The sequence below is a fragment of the Nerophis lumbriciformis genome, linkage group LG35, assembly GCF_033978685.3.
Source record: "Nerophis lumbriciformis linkage group LG35, RoL_Nlum_v2.1, whole genome shotgun sequence".
Lineage (NCBI taxonomy): Eukaryota > Metazoa > Chordata > Actinopteri > Syngnathiformes > Syngnathidae > Nerophis > Nerophis lumbriciformis.
The window spans coordinates 2,937,501-2,955,450 of NC_084582.2; the positions used below are offsets into that span (position 1 = coordinate 2,937,501).

Here is a 17,950-nt window from a genome sequence, read left to right on the forward strand (position 1 = left end):
GCTCTACCCACTACGCCATGCCGCCCCATTTGGACTAGAGGGGCCGCATTGGGTTAAAACAATTTGGCCGGGGGCCGGGCTGTATACATGTGTGTATGTATGTGTGACAATCATTGGCACTTTAACTTTAAGATTATATATATATATTATATATATATATATAATGGACTGGATCGGTTCGCAGCTGAGTGTGAAGCGACTGGGATGAGAATCAGCACCTCCAAGTCCGAGTCCATGGTTCTCGCCCGGAAAAGGGTGGAGTGCCATCTCCGGGTTGGGGAGGAGATCTTGCCCCAAGTGGAGGAGTTCAAGTACCTCGGAGTCTTGTTCACGAGTGAGGGAAGAGTGGATCGTGAGATCGACAGGCGGATCGGTGCGGCGTCTTCAGTAATGCGGACGCTGTATCGATCCGTTGTGGTGAAGAAGGAGCTGAGCCGGAAGGCAAAGCTCTCAATTTACCGGTCGATCTACGTTCCCATCCTCACCTATGGTCATGAGCTTTGGGTTATGACCGAAAAAAGACAAGATCACGGGTACAAGCGGCCGAAATGAGTTTCCTCCGCCGGGTGGCGGGTCTCTCCCTTAGAGATAGGGTGAGAAGCTCTGTCATCCGGGGGGAGCTCAAAGTAAAGCCGCTGCTCCTCCACATCGAGAGGAGCCAGATGAGGTGGTTCGGGCATCTGGTCAGGATGCCACCCGAGCGCCTCCCTAGGAAGGTGTTTAGGGCATGTCCGACCGGTAGGAGGCCACGGGGAAGACCCAGGACACGTTGGGAAGACTATGTCTCCCGGCTGGCCTGGGAACGCCTCGGGATCCCCCGGGAGGAGCTGGACGAAGTGGCTGGGGAGAGGGAAGTCTGGGCTTCCCTGCTTAGGCTGCTGCCCCCGCGACCCGACCTCGGATAAGCGGAAGAAGATGGATGGATGGATGGATATATATATATATATATATATATATACACTGCGGCACGAGCGCAATTATGTCACGTTATTGATGGGAAAATGCATGTTTAGACAAAATGATTTGCCCAAGCGTCTCGGAGACACCGAGAGTAACAAGCGGTAGAAAATGGATTAGAAAGGACAAATGTTAAAAAATAATAATAAAAAAATCAATAACTTTTTTCTTTTCTTTTTTTTTTACTTATAACCTCCCGCGGGCCGTAGTTTGGGGACCCCTGCTCTAGAGTCCTTCCTTTGTGTTTCTTTATCTCCAGATCGATTTTTTGTTTTCTCTTCTTTTTTTTCTTCCTTATTGGACATGTACAAAGTGAATGTGGAAAGTTTAAGCATAATAGGCTTTTAGCTTCAACCTTTTTGGTCAGAAAATGTAAACCCATGTTTTTATTTATTTATCTGCTATGCACTTGAAGTGTACTGTTTACATGAACTGATGACCAAATAAAAAAAAATGTAAAAACACAGACAATATTTACACTCACATTCACACACTTGGCTCATGGATGGCATTTCCCAGCATTTCTACTCTTATTTTGAGGCAATTGCTATTTCTAGATTTGTATGAAACAGAATTAGTTAACACACCTATCTTTTTCTTGCAAAATACAGTTGCAGGTGTCCTTGCTAATTTAACATTTACCGTCTGTACGTTTCTCTAGTGCTGCCAAACGATTCAATTTTTAATGAAATTAATCACCGGGTTGCTGTTTACTTTTGATTAATCATATGCTTAAAAGTCAACATCATTTATTTTCAGTCCACATTAATTATGTTTCATTTTGCATGAGAAAAGAGATTCAAGAAAGATGGCTATATGTACGTGTTAATTAAATACACACATCATGAATCAATAACATCATGTTCATATTGACAAACTGTCTATTTCTATTTACATGTGCCCACTTTATGTGGACCTGTTACTCCGTTTTTTTCTTATTAATGAGCTATTTTAAAATGGAAGTGCTTCGGTGAAAAAAAAAACCTATATCCTGCAATGTCTATAAATTATACAAACCCCGTTTCCATATGAGTTGGGAAATTGTGTTAGATGTAAATATAAACGGAATACAATGATTTGCAAATCATTTTCAACCCATATTCAGTTGAATGCACTACAAAGACAACATATTTGATGTTCAAACTCATAAACTTTTCTTTTTTTTTGCAAATAATAATTAACTTAGAATTTCATGGCTGCAACACGTGCCAAAGTAGTTGGGAAAGGGCATGTTCACCACTGTGTTACATGGCCTTTCCTTTTAACAACACTCAGTAAACGTTTGGGAACTGAGGAGACACATTTTTGAAGCTTCTCAGGTGGAATTCTTTCCCATTCTTGCTTGATGTACAGCTTAAGTTGTTCAACAGTCCGGGGGTCTCCGTTGTGGTATTTTAGGCTTCATAATGTGCCACACATTTTCAATGGGAGACAGGTCTGGACTACAGGCAGGCCAGTCTAGTACCCGCACTCTTTTACTATGAAGCCACGTTGATGTAACACGTGGCTTGGCATTGTCTTGCTGAAATAAGCAGGGGCGTCCATGGTAACGTTGCTTGGATGGCAACATATGTTGCTCCAAAACCTGTATGTACCTTTCAGCATTAACGGCGCCTTCACAGATGTGTAAGTTACCCATGTCTTGGGCACTAATACACCCCCATACCATCACATATGCTGCCTTTTCAACTTTGGGCCTATAACAATCCGGATGGTTCTTTTCCTCTTTGGTCCGGAGGACACGACGTCCACAGTTTCCAAAAACAATTTGAAATGTGGACTCGTCAGACCACAGAACACTTTTCCACTTTGTATCAGTCCATCTTAGATGAGCTCAGGCCCAGTGAAACCGACGACGTTTCTGGGTGTTGTTGATAAACGGTTTTCGCCTTGCATAGGAGAGTTTTAACTTGCACTTACAGATGTAGCGATCAACTGTAGTTACTGACAGTGGGTTTCTGAAGAGTTCCTGAGCCCATGTGGTGATATCCTTTACACACTGATGTCGCTTGTTGATGCAGTACAGCCTGAGGGATTGAATGTCACGGGCTTAGCTGCTTACGTGCAGTGATTTCTCCAGATTCTCTGAACCCTTTGATGATATTACGGGCCGTAGATGGTGAAATCCCTAAATTCCTTGCAATAGCTGGTGGAGAAAGCTTTTTTCTTAAACTGTTCAACAATTTGCTCACGCATTTGTTGACAAAGTGGTGACCCTCGCCCCATCCTTGTTTGTGATTGACTGAGCATTTCATGGAATCTACTTTTATACCCAATCATGGCACCCACCTGTTCCCAGTTAGCCTGCACGCCCGTGGGATGTTCCAAATAAGTGTTTGATGAGCATTCCTCAACTTTATCAGTATTTATTGCCACCTTTCCCAACTTCTTTGTCACGTGTTGCTGGCATCAAATAAAGTTAATGATTATTTGCAAGAAAAAAAATGTTTATGAGTTTGAACATCAAATATGTTGTCTTTGTAGCATATTCAACTGAATATGGGTTGAAAATGATTTGCAAATCATTGTATTCCGTTTATATTTACATCTAACACAATTTCCCAACTCATATGGAAACGGGGTTTGTGCTATGTTGGTCGACTGTCACGTCATCTTTTTTTTGTACTTAAATCCCCATGAAGAGGGCCAATGTGCTGTTTAGCGTCGTCCATATTGACTTGTTTGGAGGACCGCTCCAGGATGAATTGGGTCCCTAAGCAGAATTGACATAAATTTGAATGGCAATTCTTTTGCTTATTCAACCTGTGACTACCCCATTAATTGACAATTTAAGACTTTTTAGACCAGCTACCTAAACTGCATCATCAGAGAGGTTTTGTGGATTTTGAGTCATTCTGTACTGCTCATGGGTTAATTGCATTGAAATGTCCATCCATCCATCCATCTTCTTCCGCTTATCCGAGGTCGGGTCGCGGGGGCAGCAGCCTAAGCAGGGAAGCCCAGACTTCCCTCTCCCCAGCCACTTCGTCCAGCTCTTCCTGTGGGACCCCGAGGCGTTCCCAGGCCAGCCGAAAGACATAGTCTTCCCAACGTGTCCTGGGTCTTCCCCGCGGCCTCCTACCGGTCGGAGGTGCCCTAAACACCTCCCTAGGGAGGCGTTCGGGTGGCATCCTGACCAGATGCCCGAACCACCGCATCTGGCTTCTCTCGATGTGGAGGAGCAGCGGCTTTACTTTGAGCTCCCCCCGGATGGCAGAGCTTCTCACCCTATCTCTAAGGGAGAGCCCCGCCACCCGGCGGAGGAAACTCATTTGGGCCGCTTGTACCCGTGATCTTGTCCTTTCGGTCATAACCCAAAGCTCATGACCATAGGTGAGGATGGGAACGTAGATCGACCGGTAAATTGAGAGCTTTGCCTTCCGGCTCAGCTCCTTCTTCACCACAACGGATCGATACAGCGTCCGCATTACTGAAGACGCCGCACCGATCCGCCTGTCGATCTCACGATCCACTCTTCCCCCACTCGTGAACAAGACTCCGAGGTACTTGAACTCCTCCACTTGGGGCAAGATCTCCTCCCCAACCCGGAGATGGCACTCCACCCTTTTCCGGGCGAGAACCATGGACTCGGACTTGGAGGTGCTGATTCTCATCCCAGTCGCTTCACACTCAGCTGCGAACCGATCCAGTGAGAGCTGAAGATCCTGGCCAGATGAAGCCATCAGGACCACATCATCTGCAAAAAGCAGAGACCTAATCCTGCAGCCACCAAACCAGATCCCCTCAACGCCTTGACTGCGCCTAGAAATTCTGTCCATAAAAGTTATGAACAGAATCGGTGACAAAGGGCAGTCTTGGCGGAGTCCAACCCTCACTGGAAACGTGTCCGATGCGGACCAAGCTCTGGCACTGATCATACAGGGAGCGGACTGCCGCAATCAGACAGTCCGATACCCCATACTCTCTGAGCACTCCCCACAGGCCTCCCCGAGGGACACGGTCGAATGCCTTCTCCAAGTCCACAAAACACATGTAGACTGGTTGGGCAAACTCCCATGCACCCTCAAGGACCCTGCCGAGAGTATAGAGCTGGTCCACAGTTCCACGACCAGGACGAAAACCACACTGTTCCTCCTGAATCCGAGGTTCGACTATCCGGCGTAGCCTCCTCTCCAGTACACCTGAATAGACCTTACCGGGAAGGCTGAGGAGTGTGATCCCACGATAGTTAGAACACACCCTCCATTGCTGATTAAACATTGAAATGTTTAATCAGCTAATAAATGATGATTCCCTATTGGTTTCACATTGCCGCACCAGTGCAGCACAAAGTCTTTGTGTTCCGTTTGTCTTCTGATTTATGGACTTGTCTGAAAAGTTTAAAGGAGGAATTAGGTTTAAGAAAAAGAAAAAGAAAAAAGATGTCATCTTGTTCACAACAGGGCATCGACTTTCTCATCAAGCTTCTGATTACCTTGTTGGACAGGCAACTCGAGCTTTAATTACAGTTGATTTTAGCAGCTCGTCCAGCCTCTCGATACCAAAGTCGTGCAAATGTCACAGCTTCCCTAATTACACCTACAGCCACGACTATCACTGTCAATAGAAAATAGATTTGCTGGATTTGTCCTCTTACTTAAACTAATTCTCGGCTTAGCTTGCAAATTGACCTGATTTGATCAGAAGACGCTCACCACGAGAGGACGGTTCTATGACTGTTTCAACGGTTCTGAACTTCATCGTTGCCTCCATCGATGAGGAGGAAACAATTAAGCTGCTATCGACAAGTTGAAAGCTCTTTGTTGACAAGAAATTTCAGCGATGAGGCCAAACCCCTCGTTGCCACTTTCCTCTCCTCAGACTACAACTTTGACTAAAACTCAGTAGAGCACAAGGCTCCACCAAGAAAAACCAAACTTGATTTAGATTAGCACCAAATTGTACGCCTCCAGAGAGGAGCCTGTTCATAGAAATCAGTAATTGATGAGTTCAGGGACCCCTTGTCCTTTCTGAATTGTGGAGACAACTTAGTAACAGAATAACTCTGGAATTAATCACTTCTAGTCTGCCCGGGGAAAAAAAAACACAGCTGTTGGAGCCGACTTCAGGCTTACACTCACCAAAAAACAGACTGCTGAGCATGTGCTGTGTACACTGATTTCTATGTCAGATGCATTAAATCCACATCCGTATGTGTTGGTTTTTCAAATCCGAAACATAAACAAGAAAGAAAGGAGATTTTCCTCAATGGATTCTTATGGTGACGACAGGAGAAAATGTGCAATGACCAAAACACACACAAACTCCCGAAACCATGGGTGACAAACGTACGGCCCGAGGGAACAGCCGGATCGGTCCCGCGAACACATACTTGCCAACCCTCCCGGATTTTCCGGGAGACTCCCGAAATTCAGCGCCTCTCCCGAAAACCTCCCGGGACAAATTTTCTCCCGAAAATCTCCCGAAATTCAGGCGGACCTGGAGGCCACGCCCCCTCCAGCTCCATGCGGACCTGAGTCCGCTTTCCCACAATATAAAGAACGTCTACAGTAAAGCAGTCCCGTCTGCCGTAAACCGCAATGTTGTGACACTCTTAAACAGGACAATACTGCCATCTAGTGCATTTGATGAAAGCACTTTTGTGCGTGCCACACAGCAATGCATCATCAGAGAGGGTGTTCAGCATGGTTAGAAAGATAGTGACAGAGAATAGAACAAGGATGGACAATTCAACCCTTAACTCAACAATGAGTAGATGAGTGTTATGTGTGTGTATATGTGTAAATAAATGAACACTGAAATTCAAGTATTTCTTTTATATATATATATATATATATATATATATATATATATTTATATTTATATATATATATATATTTGTATATATATATATATATATATATATATATATATATATATATATATATATATATATATATATATATATATATATATATATACAGTATATATATATATATATATATATATATATATATAATATATATATAGCTAGAATTCACTGAAAGTCAATTATTTCTTTTATATATATATATATATATATATATACAGTATATATATATATAATATACATGCACCTGGGGATAGGTTGATTGGCAACACTAAATTGGCCCTAGTGTGTGAATGTGAGTGTGAATGTTGTCTGTCTATCTGTGTTGGCCCTGTGATGAGGTGGCGACTTGTCCAGGGTGTACCCCGCCTTCCGCCCGATTATAGCTGAGATAGGCTCCAGCGCCCCCCGCGACCCCGAAGGGATTAAGCGGTAGAAAATGGATGGATGGATATATATAATATATATATATATATATATATATATATATATATATATATATATATATATATATATATATATATATATATATACAGTATATATATATATATACAGTATATATATATATATATATATATATATATATATATATATATATATATATATATATATATATATAGCTAGAATTCACTGAAAGTCAATTATTTCTTATATATATATATATATATATATATATATATATATATATATATACTGTATATATATATATATACTGTATATATATATATATATATGTATATATATATATATATATATATATATATATATATTATATATATCCATTTTCTGCCGCTTATTCCCTTCGGGGTCGCAGGGATACATATATATATATATATATATATATATATATATATATATATATATATATATATATATATATATATATATGAAATACTTGACTTGGTGAATTCTAGCTGTAAATATACTCCTCCCCTCTTAACCACGCCCCCAACCATGCCCCCGGCCCAAGCACGCCCCCCGCACCCACCCGACACCCCCCACCTCCCGAAATTGGAGGTCTCAAGGTTGGCAAGTATGCGCGAACAGGTTTTATACGGCCCGCGGGATGAGTTTGCTAAGTATAAAAATTAACCTGAAATTTTTAATGAAATAAACAGCAGTTCTAAATGTGTCGGCTGGATAACGCAATAGCAATTCTTTCTAGATGCTACATACAGTATGTACAAAATAAACCACATGATGTTTAGGAAAATGATCAAACTACATAAACAACATACTGTAATTTGATTTTGATATCATTTTTGAAAATTAACACCAATGAGTTAACTGATGAACATTATCACATAATTTATTCAGAAAGTATAAATAACGACAAATAAAGATAGGATACTGATAAACCGCAACATGTGAGTGTAAAAAACAACAACAACAACATTATGATTTTGTACATTTTCAGAATGTGCTTGTTATATTTTCAAACCAGTGGTTCTTAACCTAGGATCGATCGAACCCTAGAGGTTCGGTGAGTCAGGCTCAGGGGTTCGGCGGAGGTCAAGACACACCCGACTCATCGTGTAAATACAAAATTATCCCAATCGGCGTATTACGGATACGGCAATAGCTGACTGATTTGCAGGTGTGTAATTTGTTTATGCACTGTGTTGGTTTTGTTCTTTGAAAAATGTGATGTTCATGCACGGTTCATTTTATGCACCAGTAAAAAAACATGGTAACACCATTAATTAGTTGCTTATTAACATGCAAATTAGTAACATATTGGCTCTTAAGTAGTCATTATTATAACCCTAACCCTCTAACCCTGACCCTAACCCTAACCAAATAACTCTAAATTAAGTCTTTGTTACTTAGAATATGTTCTCCTAGTGTCCAAATAACTCTAAATTAAGTCTTTGTTACTTAGAATATGTTCCCCATACTAAAGTGTTACCAAAAACATATAACTTTGTCTTGAATTTGAACATTTTTATTTTTATTTTTCACTAAAGAAGAGTTCAGTGAATGCGCATATGAAACTGGTGGGGTTCGGTACCTCCAACATCTGAAGTTGTCTTTATTTTTAAGTTATCGTGCCGTGATTTTACCAGTACTACCCTCTTGGGAGTAGATTTTTCTCCATGTGGCCCCCGATCTAAAATTTGTTTGACACCCCGGCCCTAAACATGTGCAATACGGGGAAAACACAATGGAAGTACGATGAAACCAGAAATTAGCATGCTACTAGGAAGTAATCCCACATAAATAAACATGTACAGTACAGGTGCACACTGTGGCTACACCAGCAGCACACATGTCCCAAACCTGACGAAATAACAAGTTCAATCTCCATCCATCCATCCATTTTCTACCGCTTGTCCCTTTCGGGGTCGCGGGGGGTGCTGGAGCCTATCTCAGCTGCATTCGGGCAGAAGGCGGCGTACACCCTGGACAAGTCTCCACCTCATCGCAGGGCCAACACAGATAGACAGACAACATTCTCTTATTATTATAATCAAATGACAGCAGTCATTTCCATGAGGTTATTTTCTAATATAAGTGTTTAGGCCCATTTACAATGACAATAACACAAAAATATTGTTTTTCATGAACTGTGTACTTGTATTGTTTGTCTGGGTGGAGGTCCTGCTTTGGAAATAATTTGTACCCCTTTCAGACATTGCATTTAGTTCCCATTAAAACATTCACATGTTGCACAATGAGATGTAAGCAGGGGATCATGTGTACATTCCTGCAACTTCCTGTTTGTAAAACATATATTTTTATTAGTATTTATTTAATATACTAACTGCATTTCATGATTAATATTTATAAATTAAGATTCCTAATAAATGACACTAGAATAAGCACACATTTGATTGGTACATCATAGTGTAACGACCTGGAATGACACTTTATGTGTGGTGTTGGAGTTGTCCGACTTTTTGTGTGGCTGTAAACGCATCACTGGCTAAGTGCCATATGTGCATGTGTTGGCGCAAGTGAGAAAGAACAAGCGGCTGCTGTTGATATAACAAAGTTGCTTTTGGTCTGGTTTGTACTGCAGAAAATGACCAGTTTTGCTACATATCATTTTTTTTACTAATGTTTTGGTGATGTGTTTATGGCCGACAGTAAAGAGTTTTGCTCAGTAAAGTGACGGATGGAATTCATGTCCTCAAAGCGTCTCGACAGACGTTACAATATTTGAACAATGAACTGTTTTCTCTGTCGTGTCCGTGTGTCGAAAATTGTTATGCGCTTATTTTTTTATTTGATTTTGTGCGTGGCATACATTTGTCGTGCGCAGAGGACGCTTGAGCGGTGCGCAATTGCACATGCGCGCACCTTAGAGGGAACATTGCTCAGGTCTGTCATCCGGTAAGAAACCTTATCCTCCTCTAGTTCTTTGTGGCTGCATAATCACAGCTGAGTCATACCTTAAAACCCCTTCAGCGAGAAGGCGAGAATGCCAATCACATCGCAGCAAGATTGGACTGTGCAACGTTTTATAACATTTCTTCAAACTACTACTTTGAGTCAAAGCAGAAACCTTGGCTCCCCCTCTGTGAAGTGAATGTCATCTTCTATGCATGGAAGGCGTCCACAGCAGATAGTGTGAGGATGCTGTATTCCTTACTAACACAATGCATGAGATAGGGATTTCAAACAACACATCACTGTCTGCCATCTGTGACCCTCTCCTTCCATCTCTTTCAGACAATGCTGAAGGACGAATCTTTGCTTCTCATACCCAACGTGTTGAAGGTCTTTTTGGAGAATGGGCAGATTAAGTCCTTTACCTTCGATAGCCGTACAACTGTGAGAGTAAGTACCACTAGAACAGAACTTAGACTCTCACCCACAGTGAATGAGCAACAACCTTGTTAAAACGATTGGCCGTCACAATAAAAGGTACGCGGAATAGGTCCTGAGAGTCTTCACTGGGCCATAACAGGTGATAAAAATGACTTGGGAAAACCAGTCTATATAATGCAATTAGGTGTCAGTCACTCTTCCCCTTAAAAGTGTTTAGGACCACCAAAAGGTGTTACTGCAATGAAGCACCGGCAATGTTACTCAGTAGTCAGGCGTATGGTCTATAAAAGCAAATAACTGCCGGTCACTAATCAAAGCCAGGTCAAAACCAGCTGTGGCTGTAGGCCAGGGGTCGGCAACCCGCGGCTCCGGAGCCGCATGCGGCTCTTTGATCAGTCTGATGCGGCTCAGCGGCATACTTGCCGACCCCCCGCCCGATTTTCCCGGGAGATTTCTGGATTTCAGTGCCTCTTGCAGAAAACTCCCGGGATTAATATTCTCCGATTTTCACCCTTACATTAATAATAAGAGCGTGCCATTATGGTACAGCATTTAGCGCCCTCTACAATCTGTATAAACAGTGTGCCAACCCAGCCTCTTGTTATATGCATCTTCTGCTTGCACACAAGTGACAGCAAGGCTTACTTGGTCAACAGCCACACAGGTTACACTGACGGTGGCCATTTAAAACAACTTTAACACTCTTACTAATAATGTGCCACACTTTGAACCAAAACCAAACAAGAATGACAAACACATTCCGGGAGAACATCTGCACCTTAACACAACATAAACACAACAGAACAAATACCCAGAATCCCATGCAGCCCTGACTCTTCCGGGCTACATTATACACCCCTGCTACCACCAAACCCCGCCCCCACCCCAGCCCTGCTCCCTCACACATCAACCCCCCCTCTGTGCGTCGGTTGAGGTGAAGAGTTAGGGCTGCATGGGATTCTGGGTATTTGTTCTGTTGTGTTTATGTTGTGTTACGGTGCGGATGTTCTCCCGAAATGTGTTTGTCATTCTTGTTTGATGTGGGTTCACAGTGTGGCGCATTATTAGTAAGAGTGTTAAAGTTTTTTATATAGCCACCGTCAGTGTAACCTGTGTGGTTGTTGACCAAGTATGCCTTGCTGTCATTTACGTGAGCAAGCAGAAGCCCCATACAACTTGTGGCTGGGCCGGCACGCTGATTTTAGTGGGCGCTAAATGCTGTACCATCACGGCACGTTCGAGGGAACAGTTGCCTTGACAAACGTAGTCTTCCGGAAAAGTCGGGAGGGTTGACAAGTATGACGCTGTCAAGCGCCATTCATATAAAACCCGCGGGCCGCACTAACATTCAATTTTCATATTAAGGTGTGGGCTGTGTGTCTGAGACCCTTGGTTTATACATAGCACAAAGCAAGAAAAAAAACTTTGTATGCAGTGTTATTTCATTTTTAATTTCAAAAGAAATTTGTGGCTCCCATTGTTTTCTTTAATTTGTGAAACTGGTGAAAATGGCTCTTTGACTGGTAAAGGTTGCCGACCCCTGCTGTAGGCTAACTCTTTATGTAGTTATTATTAAAGGTAATCACAGACTCCAGCGTACTCTGGGTAGAGCCGACCCCTTACGCACTTCCGTGTTGTACTTTCCTGTAAAATTTCCATGAAACAATATATTTCCCTCAATCCCTGCGCGTTGTTTACATGTTTCTATCACGGCGCCCTACACTAACGAGGGGGAAGCTGAGCTGCTCTAACTACTGGTTTTGCAATGCAGTGAATTAAAGAGACGGTCAGTGGTATGTACAAACAGTAAATGCCACTTGAGTCGACTCTCAAGAAGAGTATTCTCGGCGAGTATTCTATCTGCTTCGGGGAAAATGTTGCAGTTAGTTTGACTAGGCAGTAGAGATGCGCGGTTTGCGGACACAACCGCGGAGTCCGCGGATAAACCGCGGGTCGGGCGGGTAAAAATAGATTTTAAATAGATGCGGGCGGTTGGCGGTTGAACCAATTCGGAAATATATATACATAGTTAAATGTTGTTACCCACATACGAAAAACGAGCAGCACTCTTTGAAACAGTCAATTATTCATCAGGCACCGCGTCCCAGCAACAAGTGCCGCAAGTGAGCGCTCCTTCAGCGCAGCAGGGCACATTTTAGAGGCCAGGTGCTCTCGCATGAATCCTGGCACTGTAGATGCCATTTTATTCCTGCATAGTGCTAACAAAAAAAAAAGTAAGTAGACGGTTGGATATGTTAAACGAATTAGTCTACGTTACCTATAGGCTATTTGCCTTGGCCAATAAGTTGCAGGTAATTTATTATTATTATTTATTTAATTTATTTTTGTTTAAATAGAGATGACATACATATGTTATTGTATCATTTAAGTTTGTGCGCGGGATTGACAGCCTAAGGCTTATGAGGCACATTTTTTATTTATTTTTTTATTTCAACTTAAAAACGTATGAGCCTATGCCTATGCCTAGAACATAGGCTATGTGTTTATCTTTATTTTCCTGCCTGTCGTTGACAATGGAGATTGTCTGATATTTTGTCATGGCTGCAGATCAATCAATAAAGGTTCATCTTTGTCGCGAAATTGTTCACTGCTTCACTGTGCACCCCGCCCTCGTCCCTATTTGAGCATTATAACGTTAACAAGTTAATATTCATTGAAATAAATTCAGAACATTTTTTTTACCTAACGAAAATATAGGCCTAGTCTTTCTAAAACATTTGTTTAACTTCTTAAAAGCCTCGTTCTGCTTGCTGCAACTGCGCACACAAAGTGTGAGGAACGCACTCCTGATCTGAGGGCATTGGCAACAATAGTCAACACTTTCTTAATGGAAATGACAATAATATTATAATAATGATAAATAATATTATCACGCATTAATATCTCTTAGCCACTAATGCGTGGCACGCATTGAATGTCTCTGCTACATTGGATCAGTCTCCTTTCTTTAACAGGCAAAAGCTTTCTAACCTCACTAATGCCTTGCATCGTCTATATTAGATATATAACAACGGGCGGGTGCGGGCGGGTGTGGTTTTGATAAAATGTTGGTTTCGGATGGATGGCGGATGGTTGACGACTTTTGTGATGCGGTTGCGGATGAAATAATTGCCTATCCGCGCATCTCTACTAGGCAGTTAGTTTGACTAGTGTGTCGGAAATTGTCTCTGAAGTGAGTCGTGGAATCATTCAATTAATATAATGGCCTGATTTTAATTTTATGATATGTTTTGATGGTTGAATACGGATTAGGGCTGCAACTAACAACTAATTTGATAATCGATTAATCCGTCCATTATTACTCCGATTAATCGATTAAAATGCGCAAACATTCCGCAGAAATCAATGGTAAACTTTTACAACTGTGCCATCAGCAGTGTCCTCACTTACGGCTTTTTAGTGTGGTTTGCTAGCTGAACTAAAGCAAAGCAACAGGCCCTCCAGCGAGTGGTTAAATTAAAATTACAAGGACGATACTCCCAGAGATGAGTGCCATGTACACAACTCGCTGCCTAAAGCGAGTACACAACATCCTGAAGGACAGATACCACCCAGCACATGGCCTCTTCAACCTGCTACCCTCTGGAAGGAGGTATAGATCGATTCACGCTAGGACCACCAGAATGTCTCACAGTCTGTATCCCCAGGCTGTGAGACTGCTAAATGAACAGCCTGCCCCTTTGCTGCCCCGGACCATCTTATTACCTCACTCTTCACCACCTCAATAATTGTGCTCTGGACATTGCATTGCTGCAACATCAACGTAACACCCATCAGACATCTGACTGTTCCCACCCCCACACCCCTCTATTCGCCATCTTCCTGACAATGCTAAACTGTAAACTATGGTCAACCTGCACTTCCATGCAGTTTCTATGCCGCTGGACAGAGCTCAAACAAAATCTCGTTGACATGTATGACTTAAGTGTTATTATGACAATGACAATAAAGGAATCGATTGATTGATTGATTAATAATCGGATAAAAGAGACAAACTACATTTCTGTCCTTTCCAGTATTTTATTGAAAAAAACAGCATACTGGCACCATACTTATTTTGATTATTGTTTCTCAGCTGTTTGTAAATGTTGCAGTTTATAAATAAAAGTTTATAAAAAAATAAAAATAAAAATAAAAAAATAATAGAAAAAAAAATAAAAAGTAGCCTCTGCGCATGCGCATAGCATAGATCCAACGAATCGATGACTAAATAAATCGCCAACTATTTTTATAATCAATTTTATTTGATTTAATCGATTAGTTGTTGCAGCCCTAATACGGATCGGTTATACATGTAATGCGGGTTAATGTGAAAAATACACACCGAGCAGTGTTTTTTTGCAGGGTCATAAAATTTGAGCTTCACACGCACTGGCCAAGGGTCCTACATTCCAATTGCTGTTATTTACGATATTGTTTATGCTTTGAAAAGTACCAATACAAACAGGTATTTTTGTTTAAAAGTTAATACAGCTGACTCTGACTCTATGTCCTTCCAGATGAACTTCACACTCAGACGGGGTATACTTGCCCGTGTCATTATTAGGCAGGTAACCAGAGGTGGGTAGAGTAGCCAGAAATTGTACTCAAGTAAGATTACTGTTACTTTAGAGATTTATTACTCAAGTTAAAGTAAGGAGTAGTCACCCAAATATTTACTTGAGTAAAAGTAAAAAGTATGTTGTGAAAAAACTACTCAAGTACTGAGTAACTGATGAGTAACATACACACTCATATCATATATATATATATATATATATATATACATACATTGATATATACAGTATATAATTTATATTTATTTATTTTGCTGTTTTTGTTTACATGTTAAAGGTGTTTTAATGAATATACATGCATGTTTAACATATAGATTCCTTTCTTTCATGAAGACTAGAATATAAGTTGGTGTATTACCTGATTCTGATGACTTGCATTGATTGTAATCAGACAGTCGTGATGATAACGTCCAAGTTTTCAAATGGAGGAGAAGAAAAGTTCCTCCTTTCTGTCTAATACCACATGAAAGTGGTGGGTTTTTGGCATCTTATTTGTCCAGCTTCCATATTCGTTTTTATACACTTTACAAGAAATATATTGGCGGCAAACTCCGTAGCTTGCTAGCTTGTTTGCGCTGGCTTTTGGAGACTCTTATTTTGAAAGCGCACGGAGCGGCACTTTTATTGTGAAGACAGGAACGTCCTCATGTTCGGTCAGTCTTTAGGCTTTTGACGGGATGTACGGTTGAAATAAAAAAAGTATCTTTTTTCCTTCACACTTTTGATTGATTGATTGGAACTTTTATTAGTAGATTGCACAGTACAGTAAATATTCCGTACAATTGACCACTAAATGGTAACACCCCAATAAGTTTTTTAACTTGTTTAAGTCAGGTCATGTGACCGCCTGGTTCTGTTTGATTGGTCCAACGTCACCAGTGACTGCATCTGATTGGTGGAACGAAGTGAAACGTCACCAGTAAGGCAGGCACTTTGAAGGTCTGTCTGACAGACCAAAACAAACAAAGCGTGCATTAACAGATCGATAAAAATTAGTAGCAAGTAGCGAGCTGAATGTAGATAAAAGTAGCGGAGTAAAAGTAGCGTTCCTTCTCTATAAATATACTCAAGTAAAAGTAAAAGTGTGTTGCATTAAAACTACTCTTAGAAGTACAATTTATCCCAAAAGTTACTCAAGTAGATGTAACGGAGTAAATGTAGCGCGTTACTACCCACCTCTGCAGGTAACGATATAAAAATCTCACGGTACGATAATGTCACGGTATTAAGGACGTACAACCCGCGGCTCTAGAGCCGCATGCGGCTCTTTAGCGCCGCCCTAGTGGCTCTCTGGAGCTTTTTCAGAAATGTATGAAAAATGGAAAAAGATGAGGGGGAAAACAATCTATTTTTGGTTTTAATATGGTTTCTGTAGGAGGACAAACATGACACAAACCTCCCTAATTGTTGTAAAGCACACTGTTTGTATTAAACATGCTTCACTGATTCGAGTATTTGGCGAGCCCCGTTTTGTCCTACTAATTTTGGCGGTCCTTGAACTCACCGTAGTTTGTTTACATGTATAACTTTCTAGGACGTGTTTTATGCCACTTCATCTCATTTTGTCCACTAAACTTTTAAGGTTGTGCATGAAAGGTGAGTTTTGTTGATGTTATTGACTTGTTGGAGTGCTAATCAGACATATTTGGTCACTGCATGACTGCATGCTAATCGATGCTAACATGCTATTTAGGCTAGCTACATATTGCATCATAATGCCTCATTTGTAGCTATATTTGAGATCATTTAGTTTCCTTTAAGTCCTCTTAATTCAATGTATATCTCATGACACACTATCTGTATGTAATATGGCTTTTAATTTTTTGCGGCTCCAGACAGATTTTTTTTTGTATTTTTGGTCCAATATGGCTCTTTCAACATTTTGGGTTGCCGACCCCTGCCATAGTGCCTAAAATGAAGTGGCAGAAATGTTTAGGATAAACACACTTACTGTAATAAAACACAAACATAATGCTCAAATGTTCTAGTCATATTCATTACTACAAATATGTATTTTAAGGTGTAAAGAATTGTGTGGGAACAGCCACTGTTTCAAGCAAATATTAAAAACAAAATTACAGTTGAGTGTCTTTAAACTGACAATGCAAACATAAGTGCACAACAATAATGTTCAGTTTAGTGTCTTTTAACCTTTACATTCTGCAACAGTGACGTGCGGTGAGGTTGATGGCTGGTGAGGCACTGACTTCATCACAGTCAGATTTACAAACATATGAACCCTAAAGAGTATCTTATTCACCATTTGATTGGCAGCAGTTAACAGGGTTATGTTTAAAAGCTCATACCAGCATTCTTCCCTGCTTGGCACTCAGCATCAAGGCTTGGAATTGGGGGTTAAATCACCAAAAATTATTCCCGGGTGCGGCACCGCTGCTGCCCACTGCTCCCCTCACCTCCCAGGGGGTGATCAAGGGGATGGGTCAAATGCAGAGGGCAAATTTCATTACACCTAATTTGTGACAATCATTGGTACTTTAACTTAACTTTAACTTTACACATACAAACTGTAGCACACAAAAAAGCACATTTAATAAAAAAAAACTTTATTATGGTCTTACCTTTACTTATAAATTAAGTCCATGCGCCGCTGTTGTGCTGGATTAATGCACCCCTGACGGGAGTTTTATATCAACTAGAGCCCTCACTTAAACTTTCCACGTACAAGATTGAATCTATTTAAAAAAGTGTAACCGAGGGTTTATAAATGTCGCCTATACTGTATGAAACTACAAAATAACAAACACGGAGGCTCCAGTTTACACGAGGACCACTTTATTTACCTTCTTTCAAAAACTTCCACTCCACTCCGTGT

The 17,950-nt window shown here is 41.0% G+C and overlaps 1 protein-coding gene across 1 annotated transcript in view; it reads left to right on the forward strand.

Moving 5' to 3' along the window:
- frmpd3 (FERM and PDZ domain containing 3) overlaps positions 1-17,950 on the forward strand; it is an 86,200-nt gene that overhangs the window by 23,562 nt on the left and 44,688 nt on the right. Inside the window, exon 5 of the mRNA XM_061927559.2 lies at positions 10,442-10,549. Coding sequence (XP_061783543.2) covers positions 10,445-10,549 — 105 coding nt within the window. The 5' untranslated portion in view covers positions 10,442-10,444. The remainder of the gene's footprint in view (positions 1-10,441; positions 10,550-17,950) is intronic.